The sequence below is a fragment of the Cydia fagiglandana genome, chromosome 7 (genome assembly GCF_963556715.1).
Source record: "Cydia fagiglandana chromosome 7, ilCydFagi1.1, whole genome shotgun sequence".
Classification (NCBI taxonomy): domain Eukaryota; kingdom Metazoa; phylum Arthropoda; class Insecta; order Lepidoptera; family Tortricidae; genus Cydia; species Cydia fagiglandana.
In genome coordinates, this window is record NC_085938.1 from 17,488,658 (window position 1) to 17,511,732 (window position 23,075).

General features: G+C 36.6%; 1 protein-coding gene across 3 annotated transcripts in view; it reads right to left on the minus strand.

Moving 5' to 3' along the window:
• The window catches only part of LOC134666050 (polypyrimidine tract-binding protein 2), a 652,404-nt gene that overhangs the window by 305,748 nt on the left and 323,581 nt on the right, over nucleotides 1–23,075 (minus strand). For 2 of the 3 annotated variants that reach the window (XM_063523162.1, XM_063523161.1), the window contains exons 1-2: nucleotides 20,429–20,533; nucleotides 2,091–2,215 (exon numbers count right to left, since the gene is read on the minus strand). In XM_063523162.1, coding sequence (XP_063379232.1) covers nucleotides 2,091–2,099 — 9 coding nt within the window. In that variant the 5' untranslated portion in view covers nucleotides 2,100–2,215; nucleotides 20,429–20,533. Of the gene's footprint in view, nucleotides 1–2,090; nucleotides 2,216–20,428; nucleotides 20,534–23,075 lie in introns of those variants that run through there. The other variant, XM_063523157.1, reaches the window with a different exon arrangement.

Below are 23,075 nucleotides of genomic sequence, written 5' to 3' on the forward strand. Positions count from 1 at the left end.
TTGCACGGGTGTTACCTGAACAAACTATACACCTAAACCTTTCTCAGAATTACTGAATTGATAGGTGAAAACCGCATGAAATACCGTTCAGTAGTTTTTGAGTTTATTGCGAACATAGACATACAGAAGACAGACAGACGCGGCGGTTGACTTTTCTTTTATATTAAGATGTAGTAAGTAATGAGAGCATTTGTGACGTCCGACGGGTAAAGGTACCTTATGGTGGTTGGCGCTTACGTCGCATAGCGCCGCAATAATATTGGAGCGGCGTTACTAGTAGCGTAAGCGCCAACCACCATAAGGTACCTGCTGCTCCAATATTATTGCGGCGCTATGCGACGTAAGCGCCAGCCGCTATAAGGTACCTTTGCCGTGGAACGTCACGTTTTACTGCTATTTATGAATTCAGAGCATTATAGAGCATTTACATAATGAGCACAGATATAAATAGAACAGCCAATTAGATTTTACTATACAAAGTGACAAACAGACACCGAGTGAGTGGTAAGTGAGTTTATTTACAATGTGAACCCCAACACGGATGGTTAGCTTCAACAAAGATTGATAGTAGAAAATATGTAAAGTCTAAGGCTGTCTTTCCACTGAGGCGGGAATGAGCGGGGATGAGAGATAGGGAGGGGAATCAACCAATTGGTTGAAATTAGGGTTGCCAACCGTACTATATTATATAGTATTGTACTATATTTTGGCTCTTTGTACTAATACGTTTGGAAAAATATATAGTACGCTAAAATACTATATTTCCGATTAAACGTATATTACATTCATGTTTAGTATTTTGTCTAAAAGTACTATATTTTTTTTTAATGTATTATATTTTTGATGCTTTATTCTGGAAAATATTATATTCCACCAAATAAATTGGCAACCCTAGTTATAATCCACATCCCTTCTCCGCTCCGCTGGATTACAACCAATGCTATTGGTTGATTCCTCCGCTCATCTCCGTTTCAGTGGAAAGAAAGCCTAATTATTTCCCCGAGATTGACAGCTTTACGTTGTTATAAATTTTGAAGTTATACCGGGTGTGGCCTGTAACATGAGCAAATAATTAAAACATAGATTGTACTCCTCAAACGGTGACAGTATTTAGAGTCCCTATTTTTCAAACAAAATAAATATTATCTTCAATGGACGCCATCGCCACGCCATATCATTGTGATTGACGTTGCTTGTCACGCCTTAAACATAACAAAATTCGCAATACATTGCGTCTTAGAATAAACTTTAAAGTGTATTAATAATCAAACCTCAAGTTATTTTTAAAAGTCGCTGAAGAAATGTTGGTCAGTATGAGGAGTACAGCCTACAGTTTAATTTTTTGCTCGTATACAGGCCACACCCGGTAGATCTAGTGCGTAACTTCCAATCGCATTCTCTCTCTGCGATCTCTTACCAATACATCAATGCTAGCGAGATGGAACGCGATGGACTTAACACAGTCGCTAACGTACCTAAATTTCAAGTGTAACTCTCGGTACGGCTACCATATCACGCTCCGCAATGGTTATGTTATTTAGGGCCCTAGCTAACTTGGTTTTACAATACTTGCGCTATAGAAAGTCCAGTTTAGCTAGAGCCTTAAATGGCTCAACAACCACGGAGCGTGACTGTCGGCGCGATTCGGAAAGTGAATTAGAGATTAACTAGATACGATATAGTAAAGATATGACGTCCCACAGATAAAGGTACCTTATGGCGATTGGCGCTTACGATTATTAACGTCGCTCCAATATTATTGCGGCGCTATGCGACGTAAGCGCCAGCCGCCATAAGGTACCTTTTGTCGTGGAACGTCACATAACTTTACTATTTCATATCTAGTGAATCTCTAATTAATTTCCCGAATCGCGGCGCCAGCCGCCATAAGGTACTTTTTGCCGTGGAACGTCACATATCTTTACTATTTCATGTCTAAAGTGCATCTCTTATTCATTTCCCGAATCGAGCCGTGTAATTAGCTTGCGCGCTCGGAGCGCCCTCTGTGGTCGGATCAGACTTTACATATTCCATACAATCAATGAATCTTTGTCTTGGACAGGGTGATTCCATACATAACATTGTATTACCTTGACCATCTCACGTTATGCGGTAGCGGCAGCTATACGTCCGTTTGACACCGAGTTTTTGTATTTGTAACACTAGGTTTTAGTTCGTTTCTATCTTCAGACGGAGTTCAGGAAGATAGCGGGTCCTGAAAATCAAGTTTATACGTTAATCTTATACATTTAAATAAGCAATTCTTTTATATTTTTTTATTTATTTACATATATCAGGGATCTCGGAAATTGCTGTAACGATTTCCATGAAATTAGCTGTATTAGGGGAAAACGCGTATTTTTGAGTCTTTCACGCGTATTCGGGAAACGAGATAATCACAAGATCTAGAAACGATATAGAGATCAACTAGATTTACATTAGATATCGACTAGATGTGACTTGGATATCTAAGTCATAACTTGTCGAAATCGTTCAAGAGGGCCTCCAGAATCGCGGAAACGTGAAATTTGATATATCTATCTTACAAATATCTTTAAATTATCCATATCGTAACTTGTTGAGGTCTAGTACAGATCTAATACATTTTCGGAATCGAGCCGTTTATACGTTTTCCGAGCAAAGCTCGGTCTCACAGATATTATTTATTTACGAAGCAACATGGCTCATACTGCCGTATTCGAACTTCAAGATATTCACAAGAGACGGCACGTACTAGATCCATTCTAGATACGTTATAGTTTGGATATCAACTAGTTCTCTTTTGCAGCGCAATTCGGGCAACCAATGACACTTTTGCGTTAGATAGAGTAAGATATCTATAAAATGTGAATTAGATCTCTAAGTCATATCCTGTGGAAATCGTTCAAGAGTATCTCCAGCATTGCGCAAATGTCAAATTTGATAGGTTAGATCTTAAACATATCGTTATCTTATCTTGGTGATGTCTAAAAGATATCTAATAGATGTCTATTTCAAAATCCGAATCGTGCCCATAAAGCTGTGCCATCTCATAAACCCACCTACATACTAAAAAGCTATCATTACGTTACAGTTACTACTACACGGAAAATGCTTTTCAAAGCTCCTAATGAACCAATGTAAAGGAAAATGCGAAAACGCCGATATGCAAAATCGCATATCTTTTAACTTACATAAGCGAACTACTAGTCGGAGAGCTAAGTCCCGGAGTAACAGTCACGCGTATTCGGGAAACGAGATAATCACAAGATCTAGAGACGATATAGAGATCAACTAGATTTACATTAGATATCGACTAGATGTGACTTGGATATCTAAGTCATAACTTGTCGAAATCGTTCAAGAGGACCTCCAGAATCGCGGAAACGTCAAATTTGACATATCTATAAAAACCGGATTACATTCCCTAGTGCCGACCCCACATAACGTGGGGTAAGGGCAGGAAGAAGATTATCCTGTACCATTTTCCGGGGCCCGCTCTTAGTCTACAGGGTTAAATCGGCAGTGTAATCGGTAACCAGTTTAGTTGGCTCGATGTGGATATTGGCAGTTTTTTCATTTTTTTCGTTTTAAACGGGGCTTCGAGTTTGCGCGCGAAATTAGTTTACCCCGATGTTTGATCGGGTATTGCTCTAAAGAAGTTAGGCATTTGAGACGATAACATGCTGACAGATTTGCAAATTGGAATCTGGATAGAATTTAAAATGTTATAGAGTCTATCTAATACAGGGAAATTTTCTTACGTCTGATACACTGACGGCTCGATTCGGGAAATGAATTAGATCTCTCCTAGACCTCAACAAGTTACGATATGGATAATTTAAAGATATCTGTAAGATATATATGTCAAATTTGACGTTATCGCGATTCTGGAGGTCCTCTTGAACGATTTCGACAAGTTATGACTTAGATATCCAAGTCACATCTAGTCGATATCTAATGTACGAGTAAATCTAGTTGATCTCTATATCGTCTCTAGATCTTGTGATTATCTTATTTCCCGAATACGCGCGTAAGAAATTAATATGTAGGTCATGCTGAACAGCAAAATTGCAAAAAAAAGCATCTGTTAGATACATTTTGAAACTTTGAGGTTCTGTGTCAACAACCCTATTACCTATGTGTAAAGTAGTGCTAGTTGGTCTATTGTACAGTCAGCGGCAGAAGTTGCTAAGCGGCCTAGGTGTTCAAAATGATCTTGACGGGACTTTATTGTTGAGAGAATAAATGCGCGTCGAGGTAATTTTGAACACCTCGCCCGCTTAGCAAGTTCTGCTGCTGACTGTATCAAATTTACATAAGTTAAGTATGTAGGCTAGTCTCTGACCCCATGGCTCGGAACCGGTTTTTCTTCATACAAAAAATACCGGTATTATTACGCTCTTTTTCGTTGTTTGGTTTATTATTTCATATTTGATGGGTCAATCTAATAATACCAACACGCGTATTCGGGAAACGAGATAATCACAAGATCTAGAAACGATATAGAGATCAACTGGATTTACATTAGATATCGACTAGATGTGACTTGGATATCTAAGTCATAACTTGTCGAAATCGTGCAAGAGGACCTCCAGAATCGCGGAAACGTCAAATTTGACACATCTATCTTACAAATATCTTTAAATTATCCATATCGTAACTTGTTGACGTCTAGTAGAGATCTATTTCATTTTCCGAATCGAGCCGCAAGTCGTTACCTAAACACATGATTCAATCCTACCAAAAGAACATAAAATTGTTAAAAATATTAGGCTAGTTTGGGATTTAAAAAGAACCGGTTTTGAGCCCTGTCTGACCCTAATTATTTCAAGTTTTCAAAATTTAATAGCGACGAATCCAGGGAAGCGTGGACGTTGTTGACTCCATACATTGTTGGAGCTGTACATAGCACAGGTTGAATTATTCATAAACTAAAATTTCCCTCGTGAGCTTTTTAAGTTTTCAAGCGCTGTATATTAGCTTAAATCTGAATGTTTCGTTTGCTTTGGCTACCTGTTTTGGAGGTTTTTTGGAAGGTAAATAACTTGCTTTAGAGACTTCTTTATATATTCTTTACTACTGCCGTATTCGAACTTCAAGATATTCACAAGAGACGACACGTACTAGATCCATTCTAGATACGTTATAGTTTAGATATCAACTAGTTCTCTTTTGTAGCGCAATTCGGGCAACCAATGTCACTTTTACGTTAGATAGGGTCCGATATCTATTAGATGTGAATTGGATCTCTAAGTCATATCCTGTGGAAATCGATCAAGAGTATCTCCAGAATCGCGCAAATGTCAAATTTGACAGGTTAGATCTTAAACATATCGTAACTTGGTGATGTCTAAAAGATATATAATAGATGTCTATTTCAAAATCCGAATCGGGCCCCTAGCTTTTGCCTGCGACTTCGTCTGCATGGAATTAGTGACAGCAGCTAAAGTAGGTATACCGCCTGGATTATGCTTATAGCAATCATTCAATACGCGCATTGCTTACTTCAATTATTAGGCAATTCATTAAATCTTTCAATTCCACCCCTCTTTGCACTCTCTTCAGGGATGATTTCCGACATAAAAACTTTCCTATGTCCTTCCACGGGACTCAAACTATCTCTAAACTAAGTTTCAACTAAATCGGTTCAGCGGCTTAAGCGTGAAGAGGTAACAGACAAACGGACAGACACGTTAAGCATACTATAAAATCGTGATACGCCACTAGCGATATCTGTATACTTTAGTTTGAAAGGTACTAAACCTTTCAAGTTCAGTTCCAATATACTTCATTTATGTAGGCCTAGTAACAAGCGTTTATAAAATGACAATGTAATATTAAAAGGTAAGTTGTACATATGTGACGTTATCTATGAAAAGGGACCTTATTGTCGATGGCGCTTACGCCATTATTAACGATGCTCCGATATAAATACAATACCGCGCGACGCTGTGCGGAGTAAGCGCCATCGACAATAAGGTCCCTTTTCATAGATAATGCCCCATATTATCTTGAGCTAGTTATCAGAGCAATTTATTGATGTTGAAATTATTCCATAGTAACTCTAGATATCATACAGACCAAATTTAATACTAAGAATTTCACAAAAAGATCGTCATCATAAATTTAAAAAAAAATACTAGTCTAAAATGTTTCTAGAATAAAATCTAAATGGAAAAAAAAAAAGAGCAGTAACCAACCCTATTTTTTTTAATTACTATGCAAGTTGTAACTTACATAGTTACAAGTTGTAAAAACTATCATAGAAAATTCAAAGAAAGCTTAACCAGATCGGCGTCGAACAGTTTACTTAATCGGCGGGGATCGGCGGGCGCCGGAAACCGCTCGCGCCGACTCCAGCCGGATCCGGAAGTCTTGCCGCCCGGCCGTTTCCGGTGCGCTACGCCTTTCTTTTGTTATTAACGTGGACACTGACAGCCGAGTTTTGTTTGATTAAAATAATGGAGTTTTTTTAAATATGCATGGTTGGTAGGGCTCCGTAGCCAAAGGGTAAAAACGGGACCCTATTACTATACTCTTGTATTTTTAGGTAGGTACATAAATAAAAGTAAACAAATAATTTGTACATTTTCGGGTAGTTATATTAGTTGTAGTAATCACTTTATTGTACACAACACAGGTTTAAAAAAAATTAAAGTAATGGAAGTACAAAGTTATAATATTTAATAAATAACCAACCACCAAATACAAACCACATCTACCCTCACTTAAAAAGACTGACTTAAAAAGCCATTCTGAGGGTAGATTTTGTTTACTCTTTAAATATCTGAAGATACAGACTATAAGACTCCACTGTCCGTCTGCGTGTCACCAGGCTGTATCTCATGAATCGTGATAACTAGACAGTTGAAATTTTCATGTATTTCTGTTGCCGCTCTATAGCAACAGGCAACAGGATTACAGGGTTACAGGGATTTTTTTGACACATTTTTATCAACGTTCAGTGCGATTTCGTATTTTCCGTAAATACTAAAACTTGTTTAAAAACTTTTAAGTTATATTATAGTACTAAAATTACTCTAAACCAGTAGGCCGCTGTCGTGAAATCTTAATAATGCGTCATACCGAAGAGTTTTTTTAGATTGGTAGTCTATCCAAATATATGTCCGTGATATCACCTAACTTCTGATCTTTAAGTATTTAAAACTAAACTTAAACTGCTGCTTATACAAAAAGCATTCTACAGCATTGACGAATTTATAAATATTCGATGAGGTCATTGACTACTGCACCATAATTAATTGTATTAATGTTAACAATAACAACGTAATAAGAATAAGAATAATGTTTTTGTTTAAAAAATGTTATGAAATAATTAATTTAATTAAAGAAAATATGTATCTACCTACTAGCATATATTTTTTGTAAATATGTATAAAATGTGACCTGTAAAATCTACTTTTACCAATAAAGATCTGTATTCTGTATTCTGTATTCTGTACTGTAATCCCAGTTCCTACAGTCGTTAAGTCTTATTTGTGCCACGTAGGACAACTTTATTTTTTCATGCGCCACGTAACGAGGCTGAAGTTTTCCAATAACGCCCCACCAATAACTTTCTTATTACTCGTGACAATTGATGGCGATGGCTGTTTTCACTCACTTGTGGAAATGGTGAAATGAGGACTTATATGAGTTTTTGTTCGTTTTAAAAGGATATGAGTAAGATACCGCCCGATTCGAACTTAAAGAGCCAACAGGAGTGGTCATTCCTCCATACAAACGTACTCCTCGTTTTCCTCCGTGGTTTTTGAAGCTATAGCAATGATTTTTTCAACACAGATTAATATTGCCAATATCTGTGTCGGACCGTTTTGCTTTTTTTGATATTTTTGTTTTTTAAGGCGCTAGAGCCCTTCAAAAATGGCCAAAATGGCCTAATTGACTATGCCGCAATGAGAGGCGTGGCACTCAAAACTGATATCAACTAGCCAAAAAAGCAAAACAGTCCGACACAGATAATTTCATAATCATTTAGATTTCCAAATTTGGTTACGATTGGTTAAGTTTTGGAGGAGGAAACAGAGGAGTACGAAACCTCGATTTTTGAGATTTTTACGCAGGATTTTTCGCCTTGTCCTTATCGCACTACTTTTAGGCGCCGCTTCCGTTAGCGAGACGGGTATATCTAAAATATTTAAAACTCAGCTCCTGTTTCGTCTTAAGTAAGTCAGTTAAGTGACGTTTTTGTTTGAAGAAAACTTTTTTTTATATTGCGAATTGCGAAATTGCGCCACCTTGCGGTCATATCTGTCGTAATAGATGCATTTTGTTAGAGAGTGAACCTTCTGTCATCATCATCTCAGCCATAAGACGTCCACTGCTGAACATAGGCCTCCCCCTTCTGAACAACCTTCCTATAGAAGTAGTGTGCGCGTGCCTCCGTGAGGGACAAAACATACGCAATGCGACAATATTAAAAACACGTTTTAACATTCCTGACAATATACCAAAAACAATCTACGTAATTCGGTCGGGTTATTTGTTGCCCACCATAGCCCATACTAACAAAAAGGTGGGGAACAAACAAAAAGTGAGACTGTGACAAGGACAAGCAATAGTACCGCTTTCTCTGTTACTCCTACTGAAAGTTCTATAAGTGTATCTGGTTCGGTCATTTGGCCACTCCCCCGTGTCTTCTCTATGTTATTGTACCTCTATGACCTACGTAGGTTGCCCTGAAAGTTTCGGGAATTGCATACTTAGGAACGTATATTTGACATGTGTTATACCTCTTTGTTACAAGCATAGTCTCATTATTCGAAAACACTGGCCACTTAGAAAAAAAAAACAATGTTCTATTTTCAATTGTTTTTTAAAGTCGTTGAGTCGCTGGTGAAAATGGAGCTGTCCCGCGAAAGTTTTAGAGCAATGATTTATTATGACTTTAAAAGTGGATTAACACAACAACAATGTGGAGACCGATTGACTATTGCTTTTAGTAGTGAAGCACCTTCGAAGACGACAATATACAGGTGGTATTCGGAATTTCAACGTGGCCGTGTGTCTCTTGCGGATGACGTACGTGAGGGTCGACCGAAAACTGCCGTTACCGATCAAAACATCGATGTTGTTCGCCAACTGATAAAAGAAGATAGGCATGTTACATATCGGGAAATTCAGGAGACTTTAGGCATTGGAATGAGTCAGGTACAAGTTATTTTACAGCAAGAGTTGGGCGTGCGGAAGTTGTTTTCCCGGTGGATTCCTCACTTGTTATCTGACGACCAGAAAACGGTCCGTGTCAATTGGTGCCACAAAACCCTAAAAAGATTTAATGGAGGAAGCTCAACTGCCGTTTTTAGTATTGTGTCAGGTGACGAGTCATGGATTTACGCATATGAGCCTGAATCCAAAAACCAATCTCGAGTATGGGTTTACGAAGACGAGCCGAAGCCAACAAAAGTTGTTCGTTCTCGCAGCACGATCAAAAAAATGGTAGCCACGTTTGTCTCCAAATCGGGTCACGTGGCGACTATTGCTCTTGAAGATCGAAGAACTGTCAATGCCGATTGGTATATAGGCGTTTGTTTACCGATTGTTTTTGCTGAACTGCGAAAAAATAACCCTAACCGCCGTATTATACTACACCATGATAATGCCAGCCCTCATACTGCTCAGAAAACAAACGACTATCTGAAGGGCGAAAAAGTCGAATTACTGGACCATCCTCCGTACAGCCCCGACCTAAGTCCCAACGATTTTTTTACTTTCCCGAAAATAAAGAATCGGTTGCGTGGTCAGCGTTTTCAGACCGCGGAAGAAGCAGTCCACGCTTATAAAATGGCCATTTCGTCAACCCCCAGTTCAGAGTTCAATAACTGTTTTGAAAACTGGTTTCAGAGAATGAAAAAGTGCATTAAACACAAAGGAGAATACTTTGAAAAACAATAAAAGTACTTTTATTTCATTTAAACGCGTATTTTTTCCAATTCCCGAAACTTTCAGGGCAACCTACGTAGTACTATATTTATGCTGTGGTATTGTATTGCTAAATCCTGTTCTTTAGTGTAACTGCTACCAACAATAGACACAAAAGTATGTCCCTCCTGTTCCCTCAGAGCCTTTCCTCGAATAATTTTTTAACACCATGGGCTGTAATTGGGCGTTTGCGTGTCGCTCCCACTGCGTGTTAGTCCAGTCAACAAAGAATAATAAACCATTTATTAAAAACGGTTTAAAAATATTTTTGAAATTTTTTTAGAATATTTTAATGCGAAATTGTAAGTATCAAAACAAACACCAAAATAGATCCTAAACTAGGTAGGAACTAAAAAAACGAAATCAATCGTGCCATTTAACAACTAGTTTCATGTTTACGCTTTTAGTTTTAGAATTTAACACTAGTTAGAGGTACCTACATGTTTTATAATTTTGAATTTAGACAATACTCGTAACACGGTAGCGGTCCAGTAATGTTATAATAGAACTAAAAATGTTTGAATAAATAGGTATTACTTAACGAGGCCTGTATAATAGAACGTTATATATTTCCCTTTCAAAAAGCTACTATTATTTTACCTTTTTTGTTTTACGAAATTTTGCTAAAACATATCCTTTCCTACACCTACCTTGACACCAACATTGCGAGCAAACCTAAAGCTTATAAAAAAGTGCCTAACCTCTCCTGAATTGCGCTACTGACTTTCTTCCAGTTCTCATTAAATAGGGAAAATAATATAAAAATCCTGGAAGGCAGGATTGAAAAGACAAGAGAAAAAGGGAGAGCTAGAATTACTTACCTCAGCCAAATAAAAAATAATGCGTCGTATGAGGAAATTAAAATACTGACACAAGAAAGAAATGATTGGCGATTACTCCACCGACAAGAGCAAAGCTCTTAAATTATTAAAAAAAAAATGCCCAACTTCGTTGATTGGGGTATCCACACACCGCCTGCAGCGGCGTGGACACGACAAATTAACGAAACCCGCTATCTGATGTAGCCTAATTATAATTTTGTTTGTATTCGGGTTATGACATGCTCATAAATATCTGTACGGACGACGTGGCAAAAATATGTAGTTAGAGTATAATTCGAGGTTTACAAATCTGAATTTGACTTGAATGATTTTACCTGTGGGTATGACAAAAGTACTAAGCACGTGGCAAAGGTCTAATTATTACTTGTTGTCTCTTATCAATCCGATTTTAATATTACCCAAAACGAAGGCACCGAGTGTCCAAATCTGGGATATAACCACAAAAAAATTCTTTATATTTAATCGTCATGTCACAAGTCGTACTTAAAACGTACTGAATAGGACCAAATGTAAACAAGCAAAGGTGTCGCAATTGGCATGGAACAATAAAGTCGTAGCCGCGTAGCACTTCCGTAGCGCCGCGTAGACCGCTACGCCTCTACGCCGTAGCAGCGGGGCGCCACGTAATGAGGCTGATATTGTGGTTCAGCTCTCAAAACATTCTTAAAAACGACGTATAGCTTATTTAAATAGTGAGGACTTACGACCTTCTCAAGTTAAGCGGCATCGAAGTATCCGTATAAATTGGTTTCATGCATATTTATTTATTCAAATATTATGTATGAATTGAAATCTCGACCGTGACTACTGAAATATGGCACCGAAAATTGAATCAACAGAGCAAATTAGGTTGACACGATAGTGTTTGAATAACAAAACTCTTTAAAAATTCTTAATAAACTTTACCTTGAGAATTTCGCTACAAATTTTTCATGTTTTACCTTGACTTTTGAGAAAATTGGTATTTAATGAGTAAACTTATGCGCACCCGCGATCCTACAAGCCAATTCTGTTAAAACAATTTGATACATTTTTCATGTTACTTTGATACGACCTTGTCAGCGTTAACGTTGATTGGTCCTCACGAAGAGCGAGTCATCTCATAAGGCATCTCGCTCGCGCTTATTGGTGCGCGTGAGATGCCTGATAAAATTACCTACACCTCTCACGTCTACTGATGGTCCCTTTGATTTGACAGTTTCTTCAAGTCTGTTTTGGTTGGCCTTAAATAAAAAAATAATTGAAAAAATATGTTTATACTAATTTTTATTAAAAAATGTTCCAGTGCTAAATAAATTAATGTACTAAATTTCCAAAAATGTCTAGACATATTTTACGCGACAGTCACTCCATATAAAAATGAACTGTCATAGGGACCAATGACCATCATACGACACAGTGAGGTACAGTGAGCGGCGAAATTGCATGGAATAATTATGAATGAATTCATTGACAAATTCGCCATGCACTTTTACGGCTGATGGTACCTAGCTGTACAGGCGAGTTCAAACGTGCACCCGACATCAATCTGATATTCTGATATTTGATTGATATCTGATATTTGAACAATATTGGTATCATATCAGTTACGTAACGAAAAGGAGATGGCGGGACGACTTGGACGCATTCTACCCCAAATGTTGGGAAAATGCTGATGAGTGGAGAAAACAAAGAGAGGCCTTTGCCCAGCAGTGGGACACCAAAGCAGGCTAATAAAAAAAATCAGTTATTACAATTCGACGTGAGAGGTATAAACATTGTATCAAAATAAGATATCAAATTGTTAAACAGAATCGGCCTCACAGTTTTTAGTATAATGCAGGTTTAGTTTACCACACATGTTTAAACTTTCTGCACTGGAGCGATTAGCATTATCGGACTTAACCAAACAGGTTTGCTACGATCTCAGTTTGATGGTAGTAAAATTGAAAAGTTATGGCGCATTATAATAATGGATATTAAATTATATGCATCTCGTATAATCAGAAGAGGCAGACTAAGAAAAGAGACAGACTGAGGAAAATATATTACGACTATGTGGGAAACACTGTGGATAAGAAGTTAATGAATGAATGAATGAATGAAAATCTTTATTTCATACCTACATAAATAGCATACATATTATAAAAGTATATTTTAATCTAAACTCTAGAAAATCACATTATGGTTGCGATGCAGTTCGCAACCCCCCAGTGTCAGTTTAATGATTTTAAGTATTTTCATTTTTGAGAACACTATTGATTTAAATAAAAAATCAACACAATATGATTTTATACATACTCGTATAAGTCCCACCTACTGGGCACAGGCTCTCACAATTGTTTAGATTATTTGTGTTTAGAATATAGTATACACGTATTAACTCACATTTATAGACGGGTCTATCGCGAATTTGGGATATTCGCGATAGACCCGTGTATAAAATGTTAGTTAATGTGTCCAAAACGCGAAAGTTTTAAATATTACATACTTTACACGCACTCAATGTCGGTTCAGAATTTGGAAACATCACAGATACTTCCGAATTCTTTGTACAGGTTTCTTCTTTCTTTTCCGAATTTCTTTGTAGATTGAAAATGTCCCATACAAAATCCTTTCAAACAAAAGCAAAAGAAACATAGATCAGAACAATAATTAACGCAAACACTTGAAAAGTTTAATCACTTAAACAGCATTACAACCTCCACAATTTTAAAGAGGCCTTTTCGAGATTCGAATTCTCAACTTGATTTGTTATTAACTCACATCTATAGTCGGGTCTATCGCGGATTTATTTTATTACCTTTATTTACAGAAGTCTCGTTTCATTTTCGTTGGGTAGTTGCACAAATCTCTGTTTTGACATTTGGCTGGGAGATGGGAGATCAGTTAGCCGCGACCACGACCAGTGAAACCTGTGTCGAAACGTCGGTAAATAAAGGTAATAAAATAAATTCACGATAGACCCGTCTATATAAATGTGAGTTATCATGTGTTCACAGTGTTCAAAACGCAAAGGTTTTAAATATTAGGTATATTGATTTGTTATTGCCATAATACTTTGACATGACTGCATCGAGCGCTGTAATAAGCGCGAGCGCATGAGGCTCTTCAAATACGAAGTGTAGTTTTGAAGTATCGGCAACGCGCATGTGACACCTCTGAAATTGCAAACGTTCGTAGACTTCTTAACCGTTTACCATCATGCGGGCTGTATCCTTCTTCCCTACTGATATATAAATATGGAAAACAAATTAAGATTTCTGATTCCAAATAATCTTTGCCTAAATAGTATGTGAACCTCAATAGCTTCACTTCATTTTAAAGTTGCGATTTTAATACCTACAATATTTTTTTTGCGTTTTGATCACAGTCATATTAAAAAGACCACCACCACACATGGGCATTGTAACCTGCGACAAAACGTCAGAAATAAAACTAGAAAATAAATTCGCGACCGACCCGGTAAAATTGTAAATTGCGATTCTGTAGCTTCGAATTGAACTTCAATTTGAAACGTTTCTGATAAATGAGGCAAACGCCTCAAAACTGGGAACCAATTAAACTTGGTATACGAATCAATACTTAGAAATTAAGACGGTTTAACTTGCAAAGGCAATTGGGTAAAAGTTCATCTCAAATATTGATACTGTGACGTCGTTTCTATGGACGGAGGTAAATTCTTAGGTAAAGGGCACACTGGGGGTACCTGGGTGGATCTACTTTTGTATTTATTTATTTAAACTTAGTACAAAAATAATGTACAAATGGCGGAATGCCTAATGGCATTCTTTACCAGTGAACCATCGGGCTAAACCGAGACATGTAAGACATCACAAACAAGTAACAACCTGATATACTATATAGAAAATAAACAAATAAAAATACTGGAATAAATATTTATAAATTGTTTGTGTTGTTATTCTGTATTATTTTGTGCGTAAATCCAATCGACAATCTCAACCCTTGAGATTGATCAAAGAAAAAAAAAAAAGTAAATAATAATTAAATTAGAAAGAAAGAATTGTCTTGTTTATTTATATATTTCGGGATCTCGGAAACGGCTCTAACGATTTCAATAAAATTTGCTATAATAATATGGGGGTTTTCGGGGGCGATAAATCAATCTAGTTAGGTCTTATCTCTGGGAAAACGCGCATTTTTGAGTTTTTATATGTTTTCTGAGCTCGGTGTCCCAGATATTGTAAATGATTAAAAAGCACCTTTGGCTGTCATTTTCATTCGCTATCATGGATAAAAAATAAAAATAACTTTATCATTCATTTTTATTCAATGTAAACCCAGCTTAATCCAGAGTCTCGGCTCTCAAAGTTACCTTATATTCTTTTGCTTACTTAATATTATTTAGCTTTGATATATTCGCAATTTAAGTTGCCTGAAACTCGACGGGGAGGGCCGAAGTGGATTAAATTATTTTTTTCCGTACTTGCGACTAAACGACTTTAGACTTAAAACATAGAATGAGGAGCAAAAAGGGCAGGGAGTTGTCAAATTACTTTATTTTTAAGTCTGCGCTTACATAAAATTAGGGAATTTGACTAGGTACTTAACTTTCGGTTATGGTGTCGGTTTTTAGAGTTTTTAGGCGTTATTGAAAAGTTGAACGTATTGGGAAATTTGTTAATAATGTTATCCATGTTTGTTCTAATATTTTTAGTACAATCACCTGCAATAATGTGTTAAACAACGAAGGCCGCAAAAATATCTGACACGATCTTATTTGTAGAGCCCATAAGAGCGTGTCACATATTTTTGCAGCCTTCGAAGACTAACATAATATTATTGCAGGTCGACTGTACTTAATGAGTGTTATTAAATCTGCGCTTACATAAAACTGGCGAATTTGACAATTTAACAACAGGTTTCGTTTCTGGAAAAGGGATTTCCAGATTTTTAGGCGTTATTCAAAAGTTTGAGCCTGTGTGGAATTTAATTACTCGTAATTTAATATACAATACTTGCTTAAATAATTTTAGTACTAAAATAAATATTTACCTCTCCGTTTACATAAATTGGTGAAAATTACTACTTAACCGGAGATTTCGTTTATCAAACTAGTTATTGGGTTTTGGGCCTTTACGGCTCGATTCGGGAAATGAATAAGAGATGCACTAGATATGAAATAGTAAAGATATGTGACGTTCCACGGCAAATGGTACCTTATGGCGGCTGGCGCTTACGTCGCATAGCGCCGCAATAATATTGGAGCGACGTTAATAATCGTAAGCGCCAACCGCCATAAGGTACCTTTATCCGTGGGACGTCACATATCTTTACTATATCGTATCTAGTTAATCACTAATTCACTTTTCGATTCGCGCCGTTAGGCATTAGGTACCTAATTGAAAACTTTGAGACTGAAGAACTTTATTATTGTTGTTATACAATTTCAAGCTGTAATAAATTTATATTTTATATCTATTTATAATTTACTAATACAACAATATTCTAGTGGTACTAGAATATTGTTGTATTTCATGTCATAGAAAAATGTTCTCATTTTACCACATAAATGTTGTGGATTTTCTATCTAAGTCTAATCTAGATTTCTGATCCTTGAAAGAAATGATTTCGTAATCTTATCAAATTATTATATTAAAAAATCGCCAATGAAATTAATGTTAAAGTTCTTTAAATGAACTTATTACAACGATTTTACGTATTTTCACCGTGAGTTAATGGAGTAGGTACTACAGATTTCGCATAAATTAATTAAAATCATCTCATACTCAATAAAAACCTCACAATTACAACGTAGGTGGGTAACGTTGGAAATCTCCCTCCGCTAGTTGCTTCACGTAAAATAACCAGGAAATTTTAATAACAGCTTAATTATTTTGTACCTCGTTTAACTTTTGGCGTGTAATGTATCCTTTAACCTTTAAATAATTTGGATACAGAATACCCGCGGGCGACGGTTGGAGCTGACGTGGAAATATGGTATATTAAGGTCTAACCTTAAACCTATTAGAAACAAACTGCTGTATTCGAACTTCAAGATATTCACAAGAGACGATAGGTACTAGATCCATTCTAGATACGTTATAGTTTAGATATCAACTAGTTCTCTTTTGCAGCGCAATTCGGGCAACCAATGTCACTTTTACGTTAGATAGAGTAAGATATATTAGATGTGAATTAGATCTCTAAGCCTATATTCTGTGGAAATCGTTCAAGAGTATCTCCAGAATCGCGCAAATGTCAAATTTGACAGATTAGATCTTAAACATATCGTTATCGTATCTTGGTGATGTCTAAAAGATGTCTAATAGATGTCTATTTCAAAATCCGAATCGGGCCCAAATACGGTTATCTCAATATATGACACATCCGCAATCAACACTAATCTTACAGTCGGTCGCCATCAAATATATCGGAACGGCCGAGGTGCTTAAAAATATCTCAACACGAACTCTAACTTTTTTATTACATAATGTTTTGGATAGACATAATTTGTCAAGTAGTGGTTTTGCAATACATTTATTTGACTAACATTTTTTAAGTAAAGATATTTTTGGACAAAATAATTTTGTCCAGTGATTTATTTGACAAAAATAAATTTGAGCGATATAAATGTTCGCTGAAATTTATTTTTGTCAAATAAATCACTGGACAAAATTATTTTGTTCAAAAATATCTTAAGTAAAACATTTGGGAAAAAAACAGTTGGTCTTATAAAAGTTGTAAAGTAACAGTTTGGGAAATTAAATGATCATTTGTCGGATTTTAAGTTTGTCAAACGTTTATATGGGAAAGATTGAGTTGACAAACGTACAGTTGGTAAAATTTGGGTGGGAAACGAAATTTTGTCAAAAAAGTTTCGGTAAATTAAAAGGATCCCATCTTATGCATTTTGTACATATCTACTATATTTTAAAACCGCCGCGAAAAATGGAAATCCCTTCTGAAAGCCCTATGTCCCTGGTGAGGGATAACAGGATATCATCATCATATTTTAGAACTATATATTTACAAAAATGAATTACAGTGTCATGTAAAATATATTGTCATTCTACAACATGTAATTTAGCGTGAATTAGGTTTAGAGCCTAATAATTATTGCAAAATAAATACAAATATCGATTGTGAAAATAGCGTTTAGATGCGGTCGTAGCGCTTAGGGTTGGCGCAACCGCATGTCATAATTAATTTATTGACCAAGGCTGGGTGGGACAAACCACAGTTGGTGAACAAAATAAACAGTAACTAGGTCACTGCTGTCAGCCGGCAGCCGATGCATGTTCAGATGCACTCTATTCAAGTATTCACTCACTCATTTTATCAAGGAAATTGACAGATTCAGTCGTTGTCTGTCGTTGGAAATGGACTGTTACCTTTAGAAAGCTGCAATTGACATTCGAAAATCATCTTTTATCACACCAACATGACAAAGATAAATGTTTCAATATGAAAAATGCATCATGTCGTCGTAAAAATTACTGTCAAACTTTCTATACTAGTACACCTGTTGAGTACCATGAATCAGAACTAAATTTAAAACAAAAATATTTTTACACGACTCTCGGCCCGATTCTAACTTTAAGATACGTCAACTAGAAACGATATGGATTAGATGTGTCAGTGTCAAATGTGACGTATTTGTTTGAACAAACGTCACATTTGACACTGACATATCTAATCCATATCGTTTCTAGATCTATTAATTGACGTATCTTAAAGTTCGAATCCAGCAGTCTGTGTTTGGAACTTTAAAAGAAAATGATTTTAATTCGAGATAATTTATTTACGAAAACTTTTTTCAAATCGGGTTTGATTTTAAAAATTGTCCATCATTATTTAAAATAAATAGGTATATTTAGGTGGCACCCCTAGCATGACGGATGGACGGCCATTACCAGACGAGCGCTTATTGTGCCCAGGCCATTTATTCCAACCATCGGGCGAGCTTCTAAAACCAGCCAGTGTACCGTAACCTTAAGATCCGTAATAGTTATACGTTATCGTGGGCCGCGGGTCGAGCTTTCGGCTCACTACAACTAGGCGGGTATTATGTACAACGGCGCAGGTTGCGACGTTTATATTGTACGGAGATAATGCCTGTTATTTAATGTTACCGCACTAATATTTGCCCGTTTTTTGTCGGCGACGTCGCTTCTCGTTAACGGAGATGAAAAGATTGTTTACTTGTCTTTGGGCATATTGTGTTTTTAATCGCTTGCATTTGTCTGTTTCAATGGAAAAGTATGTTTTGTTTTTTTTGTATATATATAATATTACATTTGAAAGAAGCGCTGGCGCCGCAGCGGCGGGTTGTGACAACGGACATGGAAGAGAACAATCTCACACCTGAGGATGCCGAAGATTGCGCAGGAAAGAGGACCCTGGCGCTAGGCCGGGAAAACGCTAAATAGGATGAAGAAGAAGAAAAAGATAATATTATATTTGAATTGGCATATGCACTCTGTACAACTGGTTCAAAGATATTCGTTATTGTTTATTGTGTATTTGAAATGGTATAATTGAAAAAACTTTTTTACCCCCTTATTCATAAAACTTTACGAGCCCGAATTAGTTAAACTATGTTTTATCACTTTCTTACAAATACATAAGTCCAAATGACAGATAAATACAAGAGATTATCACTTATTTCAAGCTTGTAATGCGATTATGAATAACGCCATAAGTGTTCAGTAGAAATAATGACAAACGTAACCTTCATTCTTTCGGTATCAATCTGACTGAGAAATCTTAAAAATGAAAAACGTTTTTGAACATAGTGAGTGGTGTTTTTCTCACCCCTTCTTAATAAAAAGACGCGAGTACTGAATAACCCCTCCGTCTTAATATATATTTCGTAACGTATGACGTTCAGATACTTCCTTTTTTGACGTTTTAAACGGTTTATAAGAGATAAGTTTGGAGATTAAAAACACCACAATGAATATAAAAACAAAAAAGTCTCCTCTTTCTCGTAATTTAAAAATAGAGCCTTTCAATTTTCTAAAATTCAGTCATGAAATAGTTTTACGACCGTTTTATAGTTTTTTTATGAAAGAAAATTATCGAAGAGCAGTGTAAAAGTCTAGCATAAACTTTTATGAATTCATAAAACACGATGACAGCGGCGTAATCAGTAATGAAAATACGAGACATAATAAAAAAAAAATAACTGGGCCAGCCGAGCGACTACGACTTAAGCCATTTTTTTTAATTATAAGCTTTTAATTTTAGTGTTTTTAGTATGTTTTACATAAGTACCTACTTGTTTTTGTTGTGTCAATAAACAGAACAAAGTCAAAAATAAATAAAACGTTATAATACAATTATTTTGACTAATATAAAAAAAAATTGTTTTGTATTAATGTAGTAAATAGTTGCTATAAGATAAGTGTTCCAAATTTTAGTAAAGAACACTGGCGTTCATAAATGCATGTAGATGTTTCAACCGTAATATTAAGGCATTACGGTCGACATCAATCCATGCACTTTTGAACGCCACTGTACCTGTCTATTTTAAACGGTCTCCGAGAAAAGCGCATTAGAAACAATGCTGTTAGAAAATGTTATAACATCGTGTGACAGGGACAACATAATAAAACACTATCAATACTATCACGCTGTTCCTGTCACACGATGTTATATATAACATTTTATAACAGCCAATGTGAGAGCACATTAATGTTGTGCTGAGCGATAATCACCTTTATTCCAATGTGAATAGGGAAGTCTGAGGCGAGCGCAGGCTGGGGATGCAGGGCCGGCAGTAGCGGCAGCGGGAGAGGACAGGACATCATAGTTGCGCCAACCTGAAACAATATGGATAGTATGTATTTATGTTATATATTATATAGTTAGGTATATAATGTAACTAGCGACCCGCCCCGGCTTCGTACGGGTTAACAAAATAGCTAAACCTTCCTCAAGAATCACTCGATTCATAGGTGAAAACCGCAAAAAAGGGCGTTTTCAGAAATAAATATTGAAAACCTGATTCTTTCACATCTGGACGTTCTTGGGCTCATTCTACTCACAATCAGAATCGACAGCATTCCCCATCCCACCATTAAAAAAAGATGTCCCAAAATGTCCATTCCATTACGTCACGTTTTAGTACGAAAAATTTTTTCACTTGTATGTGCGTGACGTAGTGGAATGTACAATTTTCATACAAATTTTTGGAACACTTTATTTTATCATCAGAATTGAATATGCTAGTGATTCTGAGTTGAAAGAACCCAAAAACACCGGGATCTGTGAGAATCGGGTTTTCGATATTTATTTCTGAAAACGCCCAAATCCGTTCAGTTGTTTTTGAGTTTATAGCGAACAAACATACAAACACACAAACAGACAGACGCGGCGGGGGACTTTGTTTTATAAGTCGTAGTGATAGTTCCGTTAATTAGATACCGACGGACAACGAACAGCTTAAAAGTAGAAATTAGGACCTCGACATTTGAATAACATTTTTTAAATGATGTAGATCTCTGAAGGAAGATTTTTTGAACTTTTACAAATGTAAATACAGGGATCCCTGTAAATACAGGGATGAATTTTGCAAAATTCTTCCTTAATTCAAATTTCTTCTACGCGGACGTGGACGCAACAACAGACGTTTCTTTTTCGTGAAAGTATCTTTCAAATTCTCAGATTTGCAGAAAAATAATTATGCAAATATGAAGGAGCTTCTAAAAATACTGAATTAATCGGATACTCATGCGGAAAAGAATAACTTATATGCCAATTCGAACGTACCGACGTCAGCCAGCGTATTATGGATGGCTTTATCCATCTTTATCCACGTGATAAAATAATTGTCACTTTTTAACACCGTGGGATAGAAAGTGACGGACACCGTTTTATCACGCTGTCACGTAGACAAGAAAGACCATCATATACGTACAGAATGATATTTGAATCATATTATTTAGTTATCGTATCTCTCGTCCGCGCCAATATGTGTACGGACAAGTCCGAGCGAAATGCACGTAAACTGAATGACATCACTAGACTGGATTATGAACCGTGATTACCTTTTGTATTGTTTTCGAGCTCCAGACCAACCAACCACCAACCACCGCCGTCAACAAGATGCATGTAACTGCGTCGAAATATCGGGAGCTCGAATACAATACAAAAGGTAATCACGGTTTTATATCCCGGTCGATATAAGTCTAGGGAAACTAACCGTGAATCATTCAAAACTGTTATTGAATGACGTCAGTTGGATGTCATTCTGATAACAGTGTATGTTCGAATCGGCTTGTTAGAAAATTGATATTTAGCTCATCAAACAGTTTTTGCTTCGGCTTTCATTTACGCCATTCATATCACATAGCATGCAATCAAGGCTCAAAACATGTACTCAAAGCAAACCAGGAATAAACAAGAAAGTTTTTACAGTTAAAGATCGCCCGATGATGCATGTTTACTCAAAAACCGGATCAAAAACGTTTCAGAAAAAATACGTTTTTAAATCGTGTTTGTTTAAGTTTTCCAACTGTTAAGCGCTATCCCATCTGTTACCTATACACATACACTCTATTACCTTGTCTTAATACCCAAATCGCAAAATCTGACTATTGGATATAGCCGAGTTTGAAGCGTTTCAATTTAAAAAAATAGATATATATGTAGGTATTTCCATGAGTCATGTCTGCTTCATACGAATTTGAACTCTATTTCTTCAGGCTATACAATAGGAAGTCGTTAGGTACGAATCGTGTGCATTCGTCTGGGTATTCAAGGTCACTGGCTACCGTCGATCCAAATGCTTCGAATGCAACCGAAATGCAAGCTTGACCGAGCAGGACCCTTTGGGCTATTTTGACCATAACCATACAGGTAGTAAATTTAACAGTAATCCTAATAAGGCCTAGTTTTCGCTCTGGGTTGGAAGGTCAGATGGGGAATTCTTGGGATTAGTTGTCAAGCGGACCCCAGGCTCCCATGAGCCGTGGCAAAAATGGCGGGATAACGCGAGGTAGACGATGGGTAGTACAACTAGTACAAGCTACTCTTAACTTTATTGACCATCCCGGTGGACTCGCTGCGCTATGCCACGACATTAGGCGACTGGCGACGGCGGCAGCGACAACCGTAAGTGGGAACGAAAGGTCTGATCGCTGTGTCTCGCTCCAACCTATGGTTATCGCTACCGCCGTCGCAAGTCACGCAATGACGTGGCAGAGCCGTAAAAGTGAAGTTCGAATGGTATACTTTAGGCCTCGCTATTGCAACCGCTGTTTTTGTCTTAATTTCCTGGATAAAATTGGTCACTTATTTTATTTTTATTTCCTGGATAAAATTGGTCACATATTTTATTAAGAAAATATACTTTATAAGGAA